This window comes from Schistocerca serialis, chromosome 8 (genome assembly GCF_023864345.2).
Source record: "Schistocerca serialis cubense isolate TAMUIC-IGC-003099 chromosome 8, iqSchSeri2.2, whole genome shotgun sequence".
Lineage (NCBI taxonomy): Eukaryota > Metazoa > Arthropoda > Insecta > Orthoptera > Acrididae > Schistocerca > Schistocerca serialis.
In genome coordinates, this window is record NC_064645.1 from 243,936,952 (window position 1) to 243,963,288 (window position 26,337).

Consider the following 26,337-nt stretch of genomic DNA (forward strand, 5'->3'; position numbering starts at 1 on the left):
AAGAGAAAATAAATTTATGGCACAACTTGACTAAAAGATGGGGTTGGTCGATTTGACAAGTGCTGAGCCATCAAGGAATAGTTAATTTGGTAACTGAATAAAGTGTGAGGGGTATGATTAATGGAACCAAGGCTGACTATAATAAGCACATTCAAGAGGACGTAGGTTGCAACAACTATGCAGAGATGTAGAGAGTTGCACAGGGTAGACTAATATGGACAGCTGCTTCAAACCAATCTTCAGACGGAAGTCCACAACAAGCATATGTTTATATGGACGTTTTTAGGTGCTTTGGTCTAAGTGGTCCTCTGCCTTCCCCCACCCTCCCACAGCAGTAAAATTTTTACTAATGCATACTGAAGTGAAAAAAGTCATGAGATAACTCCTAATATCATGTCGGACCTCCTTTTGCCTGGAAAAGTGCAACAACTGGACATGGCATGGACCCAACAAGTCATTGGAAGTCGTCTGCAGAAATATTGAGCCATACTGACTATATATCACCATCTATAATTGTGTACGTGTTGCAGGTGCAGGATTTTGTGCAGTAACTGCCTCTTGATTATGTCCCACAAATGTTTGATAGGATTTATGTCAGCTGATCTGGGTGCCAAATCTTTCATTTGAATTGTCCAAAATGTTCTTCAAATCAATCATGAACATTCATGGCCCGGTGACATGGCACATGGTCATCCATAAAAATTCCACATTGTTTTGAAACATGAAGTCCACAAATGTCTGCCATTGGTATCTATGTAGGTGAACATAACCATTTCCAGTCAGTGACCCATATAAACACAGTCCTCATCATTATGGAGCCACCACCAGCTTGCACAGTGCCTTGTCAAAAACTGGGTCCATGGCTTCAGGGGGTTGGCACCACATTGAAACTCTACCATCAGCTCTTACCAACTGAAATCATGACTCATCTGACCAGATCACAGTTTTGCAGTTATCTAGGGTCCAACCGATATGGTCACAAGCCCAGGAGAGACACTAGAGGTGATGTCGTGCATTTAGCAAAGGCACTCACGGCGGTTGTCTGCTGCCACAGCCCTTTAATGCCAAATTTCACTGCACTGTCCTAGTGGGTACATTTGTCGTACATCCCACCCACATTGATTTCTACAGTTATTTCTTGCAGTGTTGCTTGTCTGTTAGCACTGACAACTCTGAGAAAATACTGCTGCTTCTGGTCATTAAGTGAACTGCATTGCCCATGGTGAGAGGTAGTGCCTGAAATGTGGTACTCTCAGCACACTCTTGACACTGTGGATCTCAAATACTGAATTCCATAACATTTTCTGAAATGGAACGTTCCACGCATGTACCTCCAGCTACCACTCCAGGTTCAAAGTCTGATAATTCCCGTGGTGTGGCCGTAACCATGTTGGAAACCTTTTCACATGAATCACTTGAGTACAAACAGCTTTGCCAATGCACTACTCTTTTATACCTTGTATGGACGTTTTTAGGTGCTTTGGTCTAAGTGGTCCTCTGCCTTCCCCCACCCTCCCACAGCAGTAAAATTTTTACTAATGCATACTGAAGTGAAAAAAGTCATGAGATAACTCCTAATATCATGTCGGACCTCCTTTTGCCTGGAAAAGTGCAACAACTGGACATGGCATGGACCCAACAAGTCATTGGAAGTCGTCTGCAGAAATATTGAGCCATACTGACTATATATCACCATCTATAATTGTGTACGTGTTGCAGGTGCAGGATTTTGTGCAGTAACTGCCTCTTGATTATGTCCCACAAATGTTTGATAGGATTTATGTCAGCTGATCTGGGTGCCAAATCTTTCATTTGAATTGTCCAAAATGTTCTTCAAATCAATCATGAACATTCATGGCCCGGTGACATGGCACATGGTCATCCATAAAAATTCCACATTGTTTTGAAACATGAAGTCCACAAATGTCTGCCATTGGTATCTATGTAGGTGAACATAACCATTTCCAGTCAGTGACCCATATAAACACAGTCCTCATCATTATGGAGCCACCACCAGCTTGCACAGTGCCTTGTCAAAAACTGGGTCCATGGCTTCAGGGGGTTGGCACCACATTGAAACTCTACCATCAGCTCTTACCAACTGAAATCATGACTCATCTGACCAGATCACAGTTTTGCAGTTATCTAGGGTCCAACCGATATGGTCACAAGCCCAGGAGAGACACTAGAGGTGATGTCGTGCATTTAGCAAAGGCACTCACGGCGGTTGTCTGCTGCCACAGCCCTTTAATGCCAAATTTCACTGCACTGTCCGAGTGGGTACATTTGTCGTACATCCCACCCACATTGATTTCTACAGTTATTTCTTGCAGTGTTGCTTGTCTGTTAGCACTGACAACTCTGAGAAAATACTGCTGCTTCTGGTCATTAAGTGAACTGCATTGCCCATGGTGAGAGGTAGTGCCTGAAATGTGGTACTCTCAGCACACTCTTGACACTGTGGATCTCAAATACTGAATTCCATAACATTTTCTGAAATGGAACGTTCCACGCATGTACCTCCAGCTACCACTCCAGGTTCAAAGTCTGATAATTCCCGTGGTGTGGCCGTAACCATGTTGGAAACCTTTTCACATGAATCACTTGAGTACAAACAGCTTTGCCAATGCACTACTCTTTTATACCTTGTATTTTAGATATTATTGCCATCTGTATGTATCCATATTACTATACCATAACTTCTGTCATTTAAGTGTGTACTGAAAGATTACTATAAGGTAAGTCATCCATCTCACACTATATTTTAATGTGAAAATTTTGAGTTATATCTTATTATGTAACTGAAAGACAAACCAGCAGGTCAGTGTATACATTTAAATATTAATCTGTACATCTTTTTTATTTTTCTTCAGTATGATACAGAAAAGTATAGAAAACTAATTACAATTTTGAATACAGATTATCTTTGGATATTTAAGATGTACTGTCTTTTTCAGTATCCTTAGCCTCTTGAGAGGACTCTCTAGTTCCTACTGCCAATGAGGCGGAACATGAAGCACAGAATGTTTTTCTTGGTGATGAAGCTGAAGGACTACTCAGCAATGGGCTGCTGTTTATTGTCACTGAATGTCTATGCAGTGTACCAAGGGAAGCCTCAAAAAGCACATCATTAATTGCTTTTTCAGCAAATATCCTCTGCTGAGGGTCCAGAGTTAATAGTTTTTCACACCACACTTTAACAATTGTTGGGATTTCTTGCTCTGATTTGCTGCTAGACCTCTCCGAAAATGAGTGGGTTATGTGTAATGGGTCTTTCTGTCGAGCAATGGGATCCAATTTAATTTTCTTCATTCTTGGCTCTGGTTTCGCCACAGAAGTGACAAAGGACACAGAAGGCGTACAAAGTTCATTCACCACATCAGCGTTGCTGTGATCAGTTTCACCTTCATCAATGACCTGCAAAAAATAAAAAGAGTATTTCAGTTTGGCATGTTCTGTTTGCATTGTCTAATGATATTTTCTGTAGCATGTCAAAAGACCTTGATTGTGCAGTTCATGGTATTCTCCTAGAGAAGCTCAAATATTATGGCATCAGTGATTTTGTTGGTAACTGTTTTTCATCCTGTCTAACTACAAGTATGCTGTGTGTTGCTTTAAGAAACTCAGGGTATGTACACAATAAGACATCATTTTCACATTAAAGATGTACCACTGAGTCCCTTCCTGTTACTGTTACACATGACCTTCTGTCATATGTACAAGAAGCAGAAATAGTTCTCTCTGTTGACAACGCAAGTGTTGCAGTCAAGCCTAATGGAGAAACTTCAACACAAAAAAATATATATATAATATTTTCTTGAAAATTAATAACTGGTTCTCTGCAAATGGACTGTCACTGTATTCATTCGAAACACAATACATGCAATTCACTTCTGCACAAGGCCTGGCTACTTTATGAATAATGTGTGTGGATAAATCAATAAATGACACAAAATATTCTCAATTATTATATGTTTATATTGATAAGAAGCTGTACTCGAAGACACATGTTACAGATCTTCTTCAACATCAAGTTCTACTACTTTTGTGTCACAGATAACATCAGATTTTGGAGATGAAAATGTAAAAAAATTGACTATGTTGCCTATTACCATTCACTTACAATGAATGGCAACATATTCAGGTGAGTAACACATCACTGAGGAAAGAAGTGTTCGTTGTGTAGTAGCGTCTATTCCGCAGGAGAGTTTCTGATTGCGTAGCAGTTTCTCTCTCTCTCTCTCTCTCTCTCTCTCTCTCTCTCTCTCTGCCTCTGTGTGTGTGTGTGTGTGTGTGTGTGTGTGTGTGTGTGTGTGAGGACACGGAGGGGGACTAAATATAGTGAAGCACAAAGTACTATATGCGTGTAAGAACAGAAAATCATGTAAATGGTCAGCATACTGCCATACTTAGCACCATGATGTAGTATAATTATCAAACTGACTCATTCCATATCATAGTGACGGTCACACTTATTATCCACGGACAATGCAAATAACCAATTACCTAACTGCTAAGTTACTCTACCTTAGGTATCTCACAGGCTTTTTGAATTCATGGTAGCCCCTCCCCCCCTCCCCACTCCCCTTCCAAATCACTTTCAACAATTTATGAGCAAAGCAGCCTTTCACCTTGTTTCTAGTTGTGCAAGACATCTTCAGATGCTATGAAAATGGAGAGTTAGACTGCAGACTCACAGTGTAATTCCTGACTCACAGTGTAATTCCCATTCTCAGACCATGATAGCCAACTTCTGGTGTTTCATATCAGGGTGCAAGATATAAATAAAAATAACTGTAGTAGTACAATGGTAAGAAATGAAAGATAAATTTTGGGATTAAAGAAGAATTTGCAAAATAAAGACTGGAGAGATATGCACAATACCCTGGCATCAATGCAAAATACAATGTATTTTGTAAAACAGTCATGGGATGCTTTGAACACTTTTGTCCAATAAATTGCTTGTGGAAGCAGATCAAATGCCCCTAAACCCTGGGTTAACATTGGAATCAGAGTATCGTGCAAAATTAGGGAAGACTGTATCTGGCTTTCAGGACTGAAACACTTTACAAACTGCATTGTGTAATTTTAGAGAAAGTCAACAGAGGATGAAAATGTAGGTACTTTCAACAAAAACAAGCTCCTTCTGCATGATATGTTTGGAACATAGTAAAAATTAGACAAAAAAAAGAATCAAGAAAAATGAAGAAATTACGTTAAATGTACGGGGGTTGCCCAGAAAGTAATACACCACATTTTATACCCAAAAACAATGCAATGAGTGTGAAACATTACAAATGTATTATCTGAAGCCTCCTGAGTGAGCGTGCCAAGTTTCCATCACTTCCAAAGTACAGCATAGCTCCAGGACAGTTTCAAAACGCCATCTGTAAGTGATGTACATTACAAGCAACGTTCCGTCATTAAATTTCTCACTGCAGAGAAAGAAACTGTGGGAATATTCACAAACTCTTGTGCAAAGTCTGTGGAGCACCTGCTGTTGACAGAAGTACAGTTAGTCATTGGGCACGGAGGGTGAGATCATCAAAAGGCGGTTCAGCAGAGCTCCACTATTTGCAGTGGACGGGAAGATCATCCACGGCTGTCACACCTGACACGTTGCAGCAAGCTGATGTTGTCATTCACAAAGATAGACGCATTATGACTTGGCAGTTGGCACTGCATCTATCAATCAGCAAAGGAAGTGTGTATACAATTATCTGCACTCTTGGATATTCAGAAGTGTTTGCAAGATGGGCCCTGCAGCGTCTAATGGTGGATCACAAAGCACACAATAAAAACATTTGTCTTGATCTGATGCAATTTTTTTAAGCTGATGGGGAAGGCTTCTTGTCCAAGCTGTGACAGGTGATGAAACTTGGGTTCACCATTTTGAACCGAAACAAAACTGGTTCCTTTCCCAATATCCACAGAAGAAAATATTCAAAGCAACTGCTTCTTCCAGTAAGGCCATGATGACTGTGTCATGATGACTGTGTTCTGGGACTGTGAAGGTGTGATCCTTATTCATGTGATACCAAGTGGCAGTACCATTAATTAAGAAGCAGATGTCAACACATTAACAAAACTCAAGACCCACTTCCAGTGACTTTGGCACCACAGCCAACCAGGAGATGTTTTGCTGCAACACAATAATGCTCAGCCCACGTAAGTCTGAGGACTGCTGAACACACCCAAAACAGGTTTGGACACTGTTACCCCATCCACCCTACACACTGACCTAGCCCCCTCAGACTTCCACTTGTTTGGGCCATTAAAGGATGTCATTCGTGGAAGACATTTTGAGGATGATGAGGAGGTGATGCACACAGTGAAGCACTGGCTCTGCCACCAGGGCATGGATTGGTACTGACAGGCCATATATGCCCTTGTTTCGTACTGGAGGAAGGCCACAGAATGGGATGAAGATTACGTGGAAAAATAGAGTGTGTATATGAAACTCCATTCTTTTGTGTGTGTATTTCTCATTATGTTCAATAAAGAATTGTTGGAGAAAAAATACAGTGCATTACTTTCTGGGCAACTCTCATAAACAATGAACTGCTGAAAGATAGCCAAAAACTGCAGAAACTCTCAATAATTTTTTTCTGTCAGCAACAGAAAATTTAGGTTTGAACACTTCCTTAGTAAATAGCCAACAGTTCCTAAACAAAACCTAGCACAACAAGTAAATGATTACATTCAAATTCATCTCTGAAATATAAAAACAAAGATGAGGTGACTTACCGAACGAAAGCGCTGGCAGGTCGATAGACATACAAACAAACACAAACATACACACAAAATTCAAGCTTTCGCAACAAACTGTTGCCTCATCAGGAAAGAGGGAAGGGGAGGGGAAGACGAAAGGAAGTGGGTTTTAAGGGAGAGGGTAAGGAGTCATTCCAATCCCGGGAGCGGAAAGACTTACCTTAGGGGGAAAAAAGGACAGGTATACACTCGCACACATATATGTCTGCTTGTGTCTGTATGTGTGGATGGATATGTGCGTGTGTCTTCCCCTCCCCTTCCCTCTTTCCTGATGAGGCAACAGTTTGTTGCGAAAGCTTGAATTTTGTGTGTATGTTTGTGTTTGTTTATGTGTCTATCGACCTGCCAGTGCTTTCGTTCGGTAAGTCACCTCATCTTTGTTTTTATATATAATTTTTCCCACGTGGAATGTTTCCTTCTATTATACTCATCTCTGAAATAAGTTTACAGTGTAATCAGATCTATTAAAAATAAATTTTCTATAACGACATCTGTAGTAAAATAATGAAATATTGCTGAGCCAAATTTAGTAATATTTGAGTTATGTATGTAGGGTAACAGTGATACCTTCCATAGTTTACAAATGCCACTGTCATGTCATTTCACAAAAAAGGAGTCAAAATGTTTGTGAAGAATTGCTAACCCATATCATTAGTGGCAGTATTTTCAACCATTTTCGAGATTACGATGTACAATAGATGTTATATATAACTGGCATAGGAAAACATACTTAGCATGAAACATTTGGATTTCAAAAAGGACTGACAGCTGAACAAGTTATATTTACTTTGACAGATTATATACTGGAATAAATAAATCATAAATTGGGAACATTTTTTGCCACGGCTTTAATTGTATGAATCATGATATCCACCTGCAAATGTTAAAATATTATCAAGCAGTGGACACAGCAGATTTATGGATTTTTCCTTGCCTGAATGGCAAAAACAAAGTTTGTCAGTTCCAAGTCACAAAATGACACAATTTGAAGCAATCAGAAAGGGTGTACCATAAGGCTGTGTTCTGAGTTCTCTGTTGTGTCTAATACCCATAAATTATTACCCTAATGCAGTTGCAGAAGATGCCAATTTTGTCCTTTTTCAGATGACTCATGTACAGATTTGAAATGCAGCACAAGTTCCCATACTGAAAAGGTAACTAGTGATATATCAGAAACATCAACAGGCAGTTCAAGGCAAATGGATCATCATTTCATTTTGACAACACTCAGAAAATACCATTCACAGAACTCCACAAGCTATAAAAATAGATTTTCAAACAATGAAACGCAATAAGTGAAAAGTGTTTAGTTTTTAGGACACCGTATACACCAGAACCTTAACTGGAAAACCCATGGCCTAGTATACGAAGCACCTTAGTTCAGGTACAATTGCAATACACGTGATTACTGCTGTAACAACTTAAAAATTAAACTTATTCTGCATATTCCTAATCATCGACATTTTATGAAGTCCTCTTTTGGGGAAAATCAACTTAAGGGTCGGTATTTTCAAATTACAGATGTGTCTCAGAAGGATTATATCTAGTGTCAGTAGAACCAGTTGTCAATTGTATTAGCAGAAAAAATAAGGTCCACTAGTATACAAAGCAAATCCCTGTGGTTATCAAAGTTAGCTAAGATTAGCTAAGACACTACCTTTACATCATACTCAGAAAGAAGTACTAAAGGAAATTAAATTACAGAGATTTGCACTTCATCTTATATGAACAGAGAGAAAGGTGAAATCATCAGAATTTTGGGGGATAGTGAGGGAACAAAGTAAATGGTATGTTAAGTCATCTGAAGATCTTACTAGTGGGAAAGAAATTGACAATATTTGTCTGTCTGAATACCATATAACCACAGGGATAGAAAATCTTAATGTAAATGATTATAACTTAGCTGCATATTCATGCAGATCCAATATGGATAACATAGGCATTGTCACATTCACAAAAAATGGATTATAAACACAAAAATGTAGAATAAGTACATTTTGTGATAATCTGGATACAGAAAACTGTTTTTGTTAATACTGGGAAAGGTAATACTTGGTGCTATAGTACACAGACCTTCACTGGGTATCTGGGAAATTTTCATGAAAAATCTTAATGTTTTATTGTGCTGTCTGTCAGAAAGAAAGCTGGGATTATTAATTTGTGGCACATTTAATGTAAATTTATTAAAGGAATCTGATAGGAAAAGTGATCTACAGCTACTGTTGGCCATGTACCCCTTTAGTATCTCACAAATTTCTGTACTTGACTTGGTCAAAATATGAAAAACAGCATCTTTATAGATAATGCATTTATACAACAATCAGAAGTTAAAGAAATGCATGCCTGTTCTGTGGCAAATTGACTGTTGGACCATGATGGACAGTTAGTGTGTGGCTTCAGTTGCCTGAGACTGCAGTCATATATGTGTGTGCGTGTGTGTGCGCACGCGTGTGTAGCCTATTTTTGACGATGTCCTTACTGGCCGAAAGCATTGTTTGTGACAGTCTTTTTGTTGTGCCTATCTGCAGCTCAGCATCTCCGCTATATGATGAGTAGAACTTTCCTTTTCATAATATTGTAATGTTTATCATGAATTTGATCTATGGACGAGGGAACTAACAAACTGTTATTTTCCTAGAAGATGGCATTGCCATTGCAGAAGACATCAAGGATGAAGGAATACAGGTGATTCGCAACAGTGTTCATGTAGTCCACAGCTGTTAAGATCAGATGAATGTCCATCATAGTGTAATACTGCCACCACCAAACATAGCGTGATGCATGTTTCAGGCTGCCATAAGCCTGGATGACAGCATATCCAGAGGTGACTACCAACCTGTTCCCACAAGAAACACCATTCATCTGACCAGGTGATATTTCCATTGATCCATGGGGCAATCTCAATCATCTCATTGCCACTGCAGTTGTAATTTACAATGTTGTTGAGTGAACATGGGAACACACAATGGTTATATGTTGTGAAGCCCTAATGGTGTGCTCCGAATACCTCTGCCTGCACCAGCACTGCACTCTGTCGTCACATCTGCCACAGGTCACTACCTATCATGCTTTATGGTGTGGGCAAGCATTTCACTGTCATGTTCTGTAGTGAGGCATCGATGTCCAATGTATTGTCTCTTATGTTTGAGTTCACTGTCCTTCAGCCACTTTCCACAGATGCTCGCAACAGTAGCATGCAAACGGCTGACCACATTTGCACTTTCTGAGATTCCTGTTTCCAGGTGTTTGGCCATAATTTGCCCCAGGTCAGAGAACACAGAGTAAATACTGGCCCAATTGGTTTACAATGCTAAAGAAAAGAGTACATTGCCTGGTGGTGATGGTGCAAAGTGCTGTGTGGATATTGTCAAATGTTACGTGGTTTCTGCCTCAGCACTTGCAAGGCTCGCATGTGGTTCTACTTGTAATTAGCAAATACCATGGAGCATTTTTTAAATATTTTAGATTTTTACCATTGGAACTAAGAACTATATGAGGCAATAATTTCATATAGTTGTGTAGATTTTAGCCTTGTATACAATACGTGTTCACTATTGTGGCTACTGACTGGCATTTTGTCTCAATTGGTGCACTCTCCACGTGCCTTCCACCTTCTTCACTGGTGCACTTTTGCCTCCACAACACACATGGACTTCCCTCCAGCTTTTCCTACCCTACTGTTACACTGCTATTGACTCTGTACATGGACTAGTAACCATACAGTATTTTCACAGATTAGATGACATGTATAGAAATGGTTCATATTTGGCAAAAAAAATCAGAAATAAACGTAAATAGTAACAAAAATCCACAAAATACATGCAAACATTATCTGTAAATGACTGAAAATTACAAATATTTGAGAAGGAAAGTTGCTACTCACCATACAGTGGAGATGCTGAGGCATAGATACGCACAACAAAAAGACTCTCACAATTATACATTGCATGTGGTTTCAGTTGCCTGAGATTGCAGTCGTGTGTGTGTGTTGGGGGGGGGGGGGGGTCTTAATGGCTGAAAGCTGTAATTGTGAGTGTCTCTTTGTTGTGTCTCCACTGTATGGTGAGTAGCAACTTTCCTTCTCATAATATTGTTGCATTCCATCCTGGATTTTCCATTGTTGAAAATTACAAATGACTTAAAGTGCTGGTATTACAAGTTGATTTCTGTGTTTGTGGCTCATATCATTGCTAGAACAGTTTCCCATTTGTCTCTGTTCTGCTAATATATGTTGTTTACCATGACATGTACCCACGCCACCATGAGGCAGCGTTCAGTCTCATGGTCAGCAGAAGTCTTAATATTTTCTGCCATCTGCATAGATACCAGAAGCACAGTAGAGCCAGACATTTCTCCATAAGATGGCAAGTAAGAAACTTATTGGCATGTCACTACTCATTGAGGAATTTACTCAGCTCACATCATCAGCAAAATTCATAAGGAAGGACTCAAACTAGAGAAATTGTTGTCCTTGGAATTAAATGATGCAAACAGTGCTAAACATAGAACACATTTTTTAATGAAATATATTTATAGAGCTACATACTGGCTGTTTACAGCTTTTATCCTGCATGTGTCACTAATTACTTCTATTCTAGAGTTTGTCTGTTGTAGGAGAAATTATTAAGGAGCAGCTTCTTTAGTCTGCATTTGAAAACACTTCTATCTTCATTCTCTTATTGCATTTGTGAACACCTCTTTCACTCTTAAACTCAGATGCAGTGTTGAAAGCGAATATCATAAGTGAATAAATGTACTGTGATACTGTGGTTCATACTCACATTGGCTGAAAGAGATACTATGAATACTTTTGGCCTATGTCAGGAGTTAACTCAGAACATTATTGGCAATTATTCCTATAGCAAACTTGCTAAATCCAAATGTTTCAGCAGGTCTACGTGTGCCAATGAATGAAGACTGTTGTGGTTCCATTGTAATTTCCCACAAGCAAGTGATGTGCATTGCTCTTTGTATTACTTGAACAACCTAGGGTAACTTAATGCATTTTGTTTCTTAAATAAGTACTATATCAGACAATTGCTGAACTATGTGTGCCATAACAACATAACAACTTGTCTAATAAAATATTATCAAATAGATAGAGGGGCTGGCCAGTACTTACCTCAGCTCAGTACAGCCGATAGATACACATAAAACAGAACCGAAAATTTACGTTCCTAGCTTTCGGAACAAATGTTCCTTCATCGGGGAGGAGAGAGGGGAAAGAAAGGGAAGAGAGGAAAGGAGATTCAGTTACTCACAACCCAGGTTATGAAGCAACAGGGAAAGGAAAATAGGGAGGGTAGCAAGGATGGAGGCATGGTTGTCAGAGGGAAGCCAAAGATATTCTACTGTAAGTACTGTGCCAGCTTCAAACCAAAGAGGATGCATACAGAAGTAAAGAGGTATATAGTAAAGATAAACACAACTATGTAGGATGAAAAGATGCGTGAATGGCTAAAGAGGAAAGGGAAAGAGGGGAAGACTGAAGAGTAAATGGGAGTGAGGTTGTTTAACGTAGGTTCAGTCCAGGGGGGATGGCGGGATGAAAGGATGTGTTGGAGTGCAAGTTCCCATCTCCGCAGTTCAGAGGGACTGGTTTTGGGTGGGAGAAGCCAAATGGCACATACGGTGTAGCAGGTTCCTAGGTCCCTAGAATTATGCTGGAGGGCATGCTCCGCTACTGGGTATTGGGCATCTCCTAGGCGGACAGTTCGTCTGTGTCCGTTCATGTGCTCAGCCAGTTTAGTTGTTGTCATGCCGATGTAAAAGGCTGTGCAGTGCAGGCATGTCAGTTGATAAATGACATGTGTAGTTTCACACGTGGCCCTGCCTTGAATTGTGTATGTTTTACCAGTAGTGGGGCTGGAGTAGGTGGTTGTGGGGGGATGCATGGGGCAGGTTTTGCAACGGGGTCGGTTACAGGGGTAGGAACCGCTGGGTAGAGAAGGTAGTCTGGGAATATTGTAGGGTTTAACAAGGATGTTACGGAGGTTAGGGGGGCGACGAAGGGCAACTCTGGGTGGTGTGGGGAGAATTTTGTCAAGGGATGATCTCATTTCAGGGGTCGACTTGAGAAAGTCATATCCCTGGCAGAGTAATTTGTTGATGTTTTCGAGGCCAGGATAATATTGGGTGACAAGGGGGATGCTTCTGTGTGGTCTGGTGGTAGGAACATTGTTGTTGGATGGGGAGGAATGTATTGCTTGAGGAAATCTGTTTGTGGACAAGGTCTGCAGGATAGTTGCGGGAGAGGAAAGCATTGGTCAGGTTATTGGTGTAATTGTTGAGGGATTCGTCACTGGAGCAGATACGTTTGCCACGAATTCCTAGGCTGTAGGGAAGGGAGCGTTTGATGTGGAAAGGATGGCAGCTATCAAAGTGAAGGTACTGTTGTTTGTTTGTGGGTTTGATATGGACAGAGGTGTGGATGTGAGCTTCAACAAGATGAAGGTCAACATCCAGGAAGGTGGCTTGGGTTTTGGAGAAGGACCAGGTGAAATTCAGATTCGAAAAGGAGTTGAGGTTATGGAGGAAATTAAGGAGTGTTTCTTCACCATGAGTCCAGACCACAAAGATGTCATCTATAAACCTATACCAGGCCAGGGGAAGCAGCTGTTGGGTCTTCAGGAAAGCCCCCTCCATGCGGCCCATGAAGAGGTTGGCATAGGACGGAGCCATCCTGGTTCCCATGGCCGTTCCCCTGATTTGTTTGTAGGTCTGGCCTTCAAAAGTGAAGTAATTATGGGTGAGGATGAAGTTGGTAAGTGTGATAAGGAACGAGGTTTTTGGAAGATCTTCGGGTGGGCGTTGGGAGAGGTAGTGCTCAAGGGCAGAGAGACCACAGGTATGTGGGATGTTTGTGTAAAGGGATGTAGCATCTATGGTGACAAGAAAGGTTTCAGGTGGGAGAGGAGTGGGAATGGATTTGAGGCGTTCTAGGAAGTGGTTTGTGTCTTTGATGTAGGATGGGAGTCTGCGGGTGATAGGTTGGAGGTGCTGGTCTACCAGAGCTGAGATACGTTCGGTTGGGGCTTTGAAGCCTGCTACAATGGGACGGCCAGGATGGTTCTCTTTGTGGATTTTGGGTAATAGGATTTTAGGATTTTGGCTCAGGTGGAGTGAGTAAGTCTATGGAAGCCGTTGTGAGGCCTTGTGAGGGACCTTGGATTTTTAGGATTTTTTGCAGCTCAGTCTGGATGGAGGGAATGGGATCCTGGGTAACAGCTTTGTAGGTTGAGGTGTCGGAGAGTTGACGCAGTCCTTCTGCCACATACTCCACACAGTCAAGTATGACACATGTCATTTATCAACAGACATGCCTGCACTGCACAGCCTTTTACATCGGCATGACAACAACTAAACTGGCTGAGCGCATGAACGGACACAGACGAACTGTCCGCCTAGGAGATGCCCAATACCCAGTAGCGGAGCATGCCCTCCAGCATAATTCTAGGGACCTAGGAACCTCCTACACCGTATGTGCCATTTAGCTTCTCCCACCCAACGCCAGTCCCTCTGAACTGCGGAGATGGGAACTTGCACTCCAACACATCCTTTCATCCCGCCATCCCCCTGGACTGAACCTACGTTAAACAACCTCACTCCCATTTACTCTTCAGTCTTCCCCTCTTTCCCTTTCCTCTTTAGCCATTCACACATCTTTTCATCCTACATAGTTGTGTTTATCTTTACTATATACCTCTTTACTTCTGTATGCATCCTCTTTGGTTTGAAGCTGGCACAGTACTTACAGTAGTATATTTTTGGCTTCCCTCTGACAACCATGCCTCCATCCTTGCTACCCTCCCTATTTTCCTTTCCCTGTTGCTTCATAACCTGGGTTGTGGGTAACTGAATCTCCTTTCCCCTCTTCCCTTTTTTTCCCCTCTCTCCTCCCCGATGAAGGAACATTTGTTCCGAAAGCTAGGAACGTAAATTTTCGGTTCTGTTTTATGTGTATCTATCGGCTGTACTGAGCTGAGGTAAGTACTGGCCAGCCCCTCTATCTCTTTGTTAGTATTTGTTTCACATCTTTATATGAGATTTTCCATTAATCATTTAGATCAGCTATATGGTCCACATCCTTCATTTTTTTGTCCCTTTTGTTAGCTATCACTTACGTCTGTCATCTTAACACTTTCTCTTCTTCAGTGTTTTATATATACATAAATAAATATTTTCGTCACCAACTGTGCTAGTTTCATCTTCCTCCTATTATCTTGTTCCGTTTATAGTCCTCTTCTTTTTTTTATTTATTGATTTATTTATTCAACATTCCATAGTTTTAACGTTCGTTATTCGCTGTTTTCCAGCCAACAATCACTGCCAACAATCTCTTCCACACCTACCAGTATCATCCATTTCCGTCGATTTCTTGCTGCTGGCGATATTTTTGTGCCATTGGCTATCTTTCTCTGCCACAAGAAATATTTTTTGGGACATTTCTGCGCCACCCACGAACTTTTTTGCGGCACGCGCGATCTTTTTTGCGGCACGCGCGATCTCTTTTGCGGCACGCGCGATCTCTTTTGCGGCACGCGCTATCTCTGTTTTTGAGCAACGTGTGTTCGTTTCCCCTGATCTGGACATACTTGCTTGGTCTGGTCAACTTTTTCCGTATTTTTCTTATTTAGTGGTCTTCCTTTGGTATTGAACATTACCAACACAATATCTTTCTTTCTCGCCCTTCCCTCCGCGTTTTATTCCTTCTTGTGATTACTATTTCAACTTTAGTTATTTAATTTCCCTACCCACCAGTTACCCACCATGTACCCTAATCCTATACCACATTATTTACATTCATTCCGGAAACATGCATTCACCGTAGCCAAACTGCAATCCCACATACTTTTTCTCCGGTCCTGCTTAACCTTTGGAATTACCGCTAAAGGGCTTACCTTAAAAGTTCCCATCTCCGGGTGCAATTCCTCCTTCCACCAGTCTCTCCTGGACTTCCAGAACCTTCAATCCTTAGCCCTTACCCAACTTGTCCTGAATCTCTACACTACTTCATGTAACCACCACTCCCAACAGCTCCTATCTCTCTTCAAAGTCCTCCACCTCTCAAACCCTTGCTTGGAGAACACACTCAGGAACATCATCCTAGAAGCCAGCTGCAAACTTTAGTTCCATTCCACACACCACGTGAAAAAACTATCCACAGTGCTAGTGCAACACCTAAGAAGTGGGGTCCCTCTCCCCATCCCTCACAAACACCAACCACAACACAACCTTCAACAAACCCCCCTCATAGCCAACAAACCTAGCCTAGCCACCCTACTCAATGTCCCCATCCCAGCACATACCCCACACAGACCAAATCTCAACTATAACCGCAGTCAAATGCCAAATATCACCAGCCCCAATTCAGTCCTAAACCTCTCATCCAGATCCCTCTCTCCCCCAGAGACATCTGTTCTATCAAAAGGCTTAACCTTTAGCCCCACGCCTAAATTCAACCACACTGCCCTGGTTAAAGATCTCCTCTCATTCACCCGGAACCTCAACTGGAAATATCACTTCACTACCCAAACACAGCCCCCAAATACTAGACCCAGTGTTGAACCCTGTCTAGAACAGTTCCGACTGCCTTCTCAAAGGGATCCTCCTCCCCTCCCCAAAACCATTCCTTGCAGACATTTCAGGAATTCCTCACATCCAGTGTTGCCTCCCAGTCCTTCTTGAAGAACATCCCGACAACCCCCAACATCACCCCAGCTGAATCTCGTGCCATTAAGGAGCTGAAAATAGACCGCTCTATTGTCATCCTCCCGGCGGATAAAGGCTCCACAACTGTCGTACTTGACCGTGTGGAGTATGTGGTAGAAGGACTGCGTCAACTCTCCGACACCTCAACCTACAAAGCTGTTACCCAGGATCCCATTCCCTCCATCCAGACTGAGCTGCAAAAAATCCTAAAAATCCAAGGTCCCTCACAAGGCCTCACAACGGCTTCCATAGACTTACTCACTCCACCTGAGCCAAAATCCTAAAATCCTATTACCCAAAATCCACAAAGAGAACCATCCTGGCCGTCCCATTGTAGCAGGCTTCAAAGCCCCAACCGAACGTATCTCAGCTCTGGTAGACCAGCACCTCCAACCTATCACCCGCAGACTCCCATCCTACATCAAGGACACAAACCACTTCCTAGAACGCCTCAAATCCATTCCCACTCCTCTCCCACCTGAAACCTTTCTTGTCACCATAGATGCTACATCCCTTTACACAAACATCCCACATACCTGTGGTCTCTCTGCCCTTGAGCACTACCTCTCCCAACGCCCACCCGAAGATCTTCCAAAAACCTCGTTCCTTATCACACTTACCAACTTCATCCTCACCCATAATTACTTCACTTTTGAAGGCCAGACCTACAAACAAATCAGGGGAACGGCCATGGGAACCAGGATGGCTCCGTCCTATGCCAACCTCTTCATGGGCCGCATGGAGGGGGCTTTCCTGAAGACCCAACAGCTGCTTCCCCTGGCCTGGTATAGGTTTATAGATGACATCTTTGTGGTCTGGACTCATGGTGAAGAAACACTCCTTAATTTCCTCCATAACCTCAACTCCTTTTCGAATCTGAATTTCACCTGGTCCTTCTCCAAAACCCAAGCCACCTTCCTGGATGTTGACCTTCATCTTGTTGAAGCTCACATCCACACCTCTGTCCATATCAAACCCACAAACAAACAACAGTACCTTCACTTTGATAGCTGCCATCCTTTCCACATCAAACGCTCCCTTCCCTACAGCCTAGGAATTCGTGGCAAACGTATCTGCTCCAGTGACGAATCCCTCAACAATTACACCAATAACCTGACCAATGCTTTCCTCTCCCGCAACTATCCTGCAGACCTTGTCCACAAACAGATTTCCTCAAGCAATACATTCCTCCCCATCCAACAACAATGTTCCTACCACCAGACCACACAGAAGCATCCCCCTTGTCACCCAATATTATCCTGGCCTCGAAAACATCAACAAATTACTCTGCCAGGGATATGACTTTCTCAAGTCGACCCCTGAAATGAGATCATCCCTTGACAAAATTCTCCCCACACCACCCAGAGTTGCCTTTCGTCGCCCCCCTAACCTCCGTAACATCCTTGTTAAACCCTACAATATTCCCAGACTACCTTCTCTACCCAGCGGTTCCTACCCCTGTAACCGACCCCGTTGCAAAACCTGCCCCATGCATCCCCCCACAACCACCTACTCCAGCCCCACTACTGGTAAAACATACACAATTCAAGGCAGGGCCACGTGTGAAACTACACATGTCATTTATCAACTGACATGCCTGCACTGCACAGCCTTTTACATCGGCATGACAACAACTAAACTGGCTGAGTACATGAACGGACACAGACGAACTGTCCGCCTAGGAGATGCCCAATACCCAGTAGCGGAGCATGCCCTCCAGCATAATTCTAGGGACCTAGGAACCTGCTACACCGTATGTGCCATTTGGCTTCTCCCACCCAACACCAGTCCCTCTGAACTGCGGAGATGGGAACTTGCACTCCAACACATCCTTTCATCCCGCCATCCCCCTGGACTGAACCTACGTTAAACAACCTCACTCCCATTTACTCTTCAGTCTTCTCCTCTTTCCCTTTCCTCTTTAGCCATTCACGCATCTTTTCATCCTACATAGTTGTGTTTATCTTTACTATATACCTCTTTACTTCTGTATGCATCCTCTTTGGTTTGAAGCTGGCACAGTACTTACAGTAGAATATCTTTGGCTTCCCTCTGACAACCATGCCTCCATCCTTGCAACCCTCCCTATTTTCCTTTCCCTGTTGCTTCATAACCTGGGTTGTGAGTAACTGAATCTCCTTTCCCCTCTTCCCTTTCTTTCCCCTCTCTCCTCCCCGATGAAGGAACATTTGTTCCAAAAGCTAGGAACGTAAATTTTCGGTTCTGTTTTATGTGTATCTATCAGCTGTACTGAGCTGAGGTAAGTACTGGCCAGCCCCTCTATCTCTTTGTTAGTATTTGTTTCACATCTTTATATGAGATTTTCTAATAAAATATTATGATGGTCATAACTGAGTATCTTTTATAATCCATAGAAGATTCCAACTGGTGATATTTGTCATTTAATGATTTTATTATGTGCTCCCTAAATGTATGAAAATCGGCCTCTGTAGAGTGGCACTTTCTAAATCCAAACTGTGATTGGCTAAGTATCTCATAACTACATAGCTGAGTGACAACACTGGAGTACATTACCTTCTCTAAAATTTTAAAAAAAGTTTGCAAAAATTGACATTGAATTGTAGTTGTTGACATCTGTGGAGTCAGCCTTTTGATAAGAGGCCTAACAATGACGTACTTTAACATATCAGGGAAGACACCATGAATCAATGATGTATTGCATAAGTGAAGAGCAACATTATATATCATAGGGCCACAATTTTTAGTGTCTTATTGGACCTATTATCCACCCTGCATGAACTTTTATTTTTTAAAGCGATGGCAATCTTCCTTCTTTTAGACAGAGATGTGAGATTAATTTTTGATTTCACTAAATGTTGTCTGGAACGCTTCTTTGGCATATTAATCTGTTTTCTCATTTGAACTATTTATGTTCCCCACCTATTTTTAAAAGGTAATTGTTAAAAATATCTACAATGCATGAACTGTCTTTTACAGTGCACTCTTTCTCTTTAACAGAAATAATGTTATATTCTGTGGTCCTTTCCCCGTCCTTTTACAATATTCCATATTAAGTTGATTTTATTGTTTGGTTAGTCAGTTGCAGCTAAGATGTGCACACTCGTGCATTTTTTACAGCTGTTCTTAATAAGCAGCAGTACAGTTTACATGAAAGTATTTCGGTAGTAATTGTTCTAGATATTTTGTAGGTGTGAAGAGACTCTGATGCCTGTAGTGGTTAAAGTTTCTTTAGTGACTTTCTGGTAACATATGAATTATATTTTTAGGAAAACTACTTTCAAACATGGATACAAACTCATTACAAAATATGCTGAATTTAGAGCTAGCATTAGGCTCATTGTAAACTTCCACAACCAAATGTTTTAAGCTTTCTTTATGATCTTCAGTTGATTTGTTGTTAATAAGCCTCATTATTTTCTTTGAGTGTTTCTGTACTGTACGTAGAGCTAAGTTATTTAATGTGACTAACTGTGGCTTCAGTTGCCTGAGACTGCAGTCGTGTGTGTGTGTGTGTGTGTGTGTGTGTGTGTGTGTGTGTGTGTGTGTGTGTGTGTCTCTCTCTCTCTCTCTCTCTCTCTCTCTCTCTCTCTCTCTGTGTGTGTGTATGTGTATGTGTGTGTGTGTGTGTGTGTGTGTGTGTGTGTGTGTGTGTGTGTGTGAGAGAGATTCATTTTTGATGAAGGTCTTTCTGGTTGAAAGCTTTATTTGTGACAGCCTCTTTGTTGTGCCTATCTATGACTCAGCATCTCCGCTATATGGCGAGTAGCAAATTTCCTTTGCACAATGTTACATTCCATCCTGGATAAACATTAGAGTGTGAAAAGTATCAACAGAACAAACATACAACATTTATTTACAACTTATTAATATATATAAAAATAATATTTATATGGCTACGTTTACTGGTTTTTTAGTGGTGTGAAGAACAGTCACACATGACCTGAAATACAGGTTTTTTTAATGACTGACTATCTGTACTCTAGAATTATTCTATGGTACAAAAGGAGTTGTTAATGTAGTTTTGAAAACACTTCTATCCGTCAAGACATTTTATTTCCATGTGTAAATTATCAAAGAGTTTTATAGCTGCATATTTCACCTCTTTCTGTACCAAAGTTAGATTTTTTAAAGGGCAATGCAGATCATGCTTGAAACCTTCTGGCAGATTAAAATTGTGTCGCAGACTGAGGCTCAAACTCAGGATCTTTGCCTTTCGCTGGCAAGTGCTCTCCCGACTAAGCTACCCAAGCCTGACTTGAAACCCATCCTCACAGCTTTACTTGTGCCAGTACCTCATCTCCTACAATCTTCACAGAAGCTCTCCTGCTAAACTTGCAGTATTGGCACTCCTGTACGAAAGAATATTGTGGAGACATGGCTTGGCCACAGCCTGGGAAGATGTTTCCAGAATGAAATGAGGAGAGCTTCTGTGAAGTTTGGAAGGTAGGATATGAGATACTGGTGAAAGAAAAGCTGTGAGGATGGGTTGTGAGTTGTGTTTGGGTAGCTCTGCCAGGAGAGTACTTCCCTGTGAATGGCAAAGGCCCTGAATTTGAGTCTTGGTCCAGCACATAATTTTAATCTGTTAGGACATTTCACATCAGTGCACACTCCATTGCAAAGTGAAAATTTCATTTTCAGATAATTTTTTCTTCTAGTGCTGTATGTGTGACCACCTCTGTTACTCTCAAACTTAGAAGGATTGTTGACAGCAAATTTCGTAAATGGATACATATATGGTGTTGCTGTGGTTGATATTCGCTGCTGCTTAAAGAGATGCATGCAACATATCCACATCTACATGACATGGATACTCTACCAATCACATTTAAGTGCCTGGCAGAGGGTTCATCAAACTGTCTTCACAATTCTCTATCATTACAACCTCGTATAGTGTATTGTGGTGATCATTTCTCCCTATTTAGGTCAGTGTCAACAAAATATTTTCACATACAGAGGAGAAAGTTGATGATTGGAATTTTGTGACAAGATTCCGTCACAATGAAAAACGCCTTTCTTTTAATGATGTCAAGCCCAAATCCTCTATTATTTCAGTGACACTCTCTCCCATATTTTGTAATAATACAAAACATGTTGCCCTTCTTTGAACTTTTTCGATGCACTCCGTCGGTCCTATCTGGTAAAGATCCCACACCGTGCAGCAATATTCTAAAAGAGGCAGTCTCCTTAGCAGATCTGTTACATTTTCTAAGTGTCCTGCCAATAAAATGCAGTCTTCGGTTAGCCTTCTCCACAACATTTTCTGTGTTCCTTTCAATTTAAGTTGTTCGTAATTGTAATTCCTATGTATTTAGTTGAATTTACAGCCTTTAGATTTGACTGATTTATCATGTAACCGAAGTTTAATGAATTCCTTTTAGCACTCACGTGGATGACCTCACACTTTTCTTTATTTAGTTTCACCTACCAGTTTTTGCACCATTCAGATATCTTTTCTAAATCGTTTAGCAATTTGTTTTGATCTTCTAATGACTTTATTAGTCAATAAATGACAGCGTCATCTGCAAACAACGTAAGATGACTGCTCAGATAGTCTCCCAAATCGTTTATATAGTTAAGGAACAGCAAAGGGCCTATAACACTACCTTGGAGAACGCCAGAAGTCATTTCTGTTTTACTCAATGACTTTCCATCAATAACTACAAACTGTGACATCTCTGAAAGGAAATCACAAATCAAGTCACATAACTGAGATGATTTTCCATAAGCATGCAATTTCACTACAAGCCACTTTTGTCACAGGCCTACAGTGTCAAAAGGCTTCCGGAAATCCAGAAATACGGAATCAAACTGATATCATATACATGTGTGAATTCCACACATACTGTAATTCTAATTACTTTCTTCTCTGCAATGAATGCATTTTCCTAAGCAGGGAGTCACCCCAGAATATTACGTCGTAAGACATCAATGAATGAAAATATGCAAAACACGTTAGCTGACTTCTGTATTCCCAAAGTTGGCAATCATTCTTATTAAAAAATTAAGTGATCTAAATGTTTTAGCAGATCTGCTAGATGGTATTTCCAGTTTAAGTTGGAGTGCTGTTGAGACTAATAACATGCAATCTAAAATGTAGTCCCCAGGTGCTGGTGTTGTGGTGGCGGGTGAGAGGGAGGGGTGTTTGCTGGGGGTGGCACTGCTTCAAGTCTTGTGGACTTGATTCAGCCCTGTAAGTTGCTAGGCCTCTCACCATGGCACGGTCCGACTGGATTTTTGCAGTCAGTTCGTATCAAGTGGCATTGAGTTGTAAACTGCCTTCCAGGTTAACCAGATCTTCATGCACTTTCGTTTCTGTTGCTTCCTTGATGATCAATTCCAAGAATACTGATGTGATACCGCACTTCAGAGTTTTCAAAACGCTTCTTTGATACTGTGCTCCACTATGGATGATTTTTCTGTGTATCCTAAATGCATGTCAATTGTATTTTCTATGCACTGTTTCATGGAAGTTATTATTTTGAAATGAATAATGTACAGAGACTGTGAAACAGCTGTTAATTTGGCATGAAACTGATATAGTCAGTTGACAGGCAGAGCAGAGTGGCTGCGAATTTGTCCAGAGTGTTTGGATTACTGAAAACTCGCATCTACTGATGGAAGAGACATGTATTTAATGATGCTCATAATTACTTGTGCAGCTTCAGTGTAGTGTCAACCATAAGGAAGCTTTGGTAGTTACTTTGCTACAGATTGTAGTGAATGATATGACAAGGTGACAAGATTTTATACATAAAAAAATTAAACAAAAAAACAGATTATTCCTGAAAAATAGAAAGAAAAAATGGGATAATAATTACAAAGAAAATGTACTTCATGTATGTCAGCACTGCTTTAATGAGGCAACTGAAAACTAACATTTACACATGTAAATACACATTTATTTTTCATATGAATGCATGGTATCTGTTTTTTCGGACATGTCCATGGTATCTGGTTTTTCAGATGTGTCTGAAAGAACAGATACCACACATTCACATAACTGATTCGCCTCAATGGGCAATGGATCCACCACATACAGTGGAGATGCACAATTATGTCTGACATCCTGTGGGAAACTCTAAGCAGCCATATGGAGGGCACGGACAAGGACTGCAGATATGTGGGAATGCAGGATGGCTGAGAGACATGCCGAGATAGTCCACACACTTGCTCTAAACACCATGTCCGGGTGGCTCAGTGGTTAACACAACTGTCTAGTAAGCAGGAGGTCTCGGATTCAAATCATGGTGTGGCATACATTTTAACTCATTGCCGCTGATGACTCACAAAGTCCTGACACACTGATATCAATAATCCCTCCCCTTCCCTTCATTTCTCGCCCCCTAACCCCCCCCCCCCCCACCTCCTTTAATTTGCATAAGTCATTTATTTTAATAATGTACCACACTTAAAAACATATATGTCATGACACTGAATCATATTCTAATACATCAAGCTGTTCCAAGAATTCTGCCTGAATTTAAAATATATAAAAAACATAATTGTTGACATCAAATACCTAATGAACATGAACTTGCGGCTTCTGAATCAAGAATATCAGTATTAACCTTGTACTTATCAGAAGACTTTATATCTTCCAAGAGTTTTTGATTGCTTAATAACAGGTTGTAAAATTCCTAACAGCTACTGTACTGAAAATGTTCCTCACTAATTACAATTTCTTCAATAGTTTTGGTAGTAAAATGAATTTTTTCATCACTCCAGAGTGAGTTAACAATTGAAAAGACTCTTTCCACAACAGCATTTGTGTTTTGTACAACAAGAGCAATACTGACAAGCATCTCCCTATTTATACATGAAATGTCTACATTTTTAAGCGTGTACAGTACATTACTCCGTCTCTTATCAGCACCCACATTATTTTTTTCCATTCTTCAAGTTTTCTAGAAACAGTTATGTTCACAAGTCCTAATTCATCAAATAATTCACCTTCACTTACCTAAATGTAATGTCTTAAAAATTTTAGACGTTTTAAACCCATTCCAAGATAAAGAAGTTTTCAGTGTTGTCCAATATAATGATTTCAGTGGCTTATGGGGGGGGGCGCACTTTTCTAAATTGCTTACCAAAGTGTTTTTTAAATTAATTTGTAATAGTTTCTTTTTTCATTTGAGTGAAAACACCTTCATTTTCTAAATTAATTAACAATGAAAAATACGTTAAGTTTGAAACTAATTACACTTCCTGTTATTCAAGCAATTCTAGATATGGTTCCTCGGCCGATTCACTAGCTGATTTTTTGGTTCTTTCCCACTTTTGGATTGAATTTCATAAGATATTCAGTTGGTTTTGTGTGAAAGAAGTGACAATGTGTTCTCAAACAATTGTTTTATTGATGTAGGACATCTAGCCTGAGACATGAAATAAGACTTTAGAAGCATTATCAGTAAGTATCGTAGCTGTCGGCAGCAATGACAACCGTCAAGTATTAACACTACTGAGAACCTGCTTGCATTCAGTATCAACAAAATTAAGTTCTTTTACACACACAACATAAATACTGAAATATTGTATTTACTACAGTCTGCACCTGTTTGTACACCGTTGTGTATCACATGGGCTACACAACCAATGTCTTGAAGGTTCATTTTGTGCACGCTGTTCAGTTTGGAATATATGTTGTTTTGTCCCAGCCCTTTTGTACCGACCAAAATTGTTGTAACAGTTATCTGTACAAAACGCGACGATGTTGTCAACTAAATTATGCTTTTTTTAAAGACACCTAGGGCTTAATTGGCTAATAATTCTGCTCTTTCTCCACCAATTTTCTGAAATTGATTATTCTGCAGTGAATACCTCTGGTAGGAGTGAAATATCTAGGTATAGCTGGGACTAATTTTATACACAGAAACATGGGGACATAGAACCACAGGCTCTACCCTCCCTCCCTCCCTCCCAATAATATCACCGGCCTACAGCTGTATGACTGTATGAACAACTGTATATCTTTGTCAGATCAGTTCTCTGTAGTACGCGCTCTATGCTACACGCATTGTGTATAAGCTACGAGAATAAAAGCATTCATAGTAAGTGACAGGAGTGCAAGTGATCATGTACACCACGCCCGCTCCGCACTACCTATACATACAGGGTGTTTCAAAACGGACTTTACAACTTTGAAAATTCAAATAAATTAATTCATAGTACCGACAGAGGTGACTGTAGTGACAATTTGTAGGGAAATACAAGTTTTGACTCGCGTAGTTTGCTAGTGCCGAATCGCACCGTACAGAGCGGTAGTGGCAGAGAACAGATCGCCTTCACTGGACCTGAGCATGCTAGCTGTGTTTTGGTTTGAAGAATCGAAGTCGGCGACAACAGTTCAGCGTAATTTCCGTACTACTAGTAGGCCTACAATTTATGAGTGACATAAATGTTTGGTAGAAACAGGTTGCTCGCTAAGACATGGAAAATCAGCAGGTTGTCCAAGCACATCTGACGACGTCATTGAGTGAGTGAGACAACGTTTTGTCAACAGCCCTACGAAATCGACCCGGCATGCATCTCGCGAACAAAGACACTGATAAAATTGCTCGCAAGAACTTCTGTGTGGATATGTTACATAAATCTATTACATGAGGATGAACATTTCTTGGACAAAATCATCTTTACTGACGAGTCGACTTTTCACTTAAGTGGCAAGGTTAACACACATAACTAGGATCTGGGGTAGTGAGAATCCACATCAAACATTGCAACATGTTCGGGATAGCCCTAAACTGAACGCCGGCCGAAGTGGCCGAGCGGTTAAAGGCGCTACGGTCTGGAACCGCACGACCGCGACGGTCGCAGGTTCAAATCCTGCCTCGGGCATGGATGTGTGTGATGTCCTTAGCTTAGTTAGGTTTA

The 26,337-nt window shown here is 40.9% G+C and overlaps 1 protein-coding gene across 4 annotated transcripts in view; it reads right to left on the bottom strand.

Moving 5' to 3' along the window:
* Window positions 1-2,841: 2,841 nt before the first annotated feature.
* The window catches only part of LOC126416045 (uncharacterized), a 166,636-nt gene continuing 143,140 nt past the window's right edge, over window positions 2,842-26,337 (bottom strand). For all 4 annotated transcript variants that reach the window (XM_050083512.1, XM_050083511.1, XM_050083515.1 and 1 more), the window contains exon 2: window positions 2,842-3,417. In XM_050083512.1, the coding sequence (XP_049939469.1) occupies window positions 2,935-3,417 (483 nt within the window). In that variant the 3' untranslated portion in view covers window positions 2,842-2,934. The remainder of the gene's footprint in view (window positions 3,418-26,337) is intronic.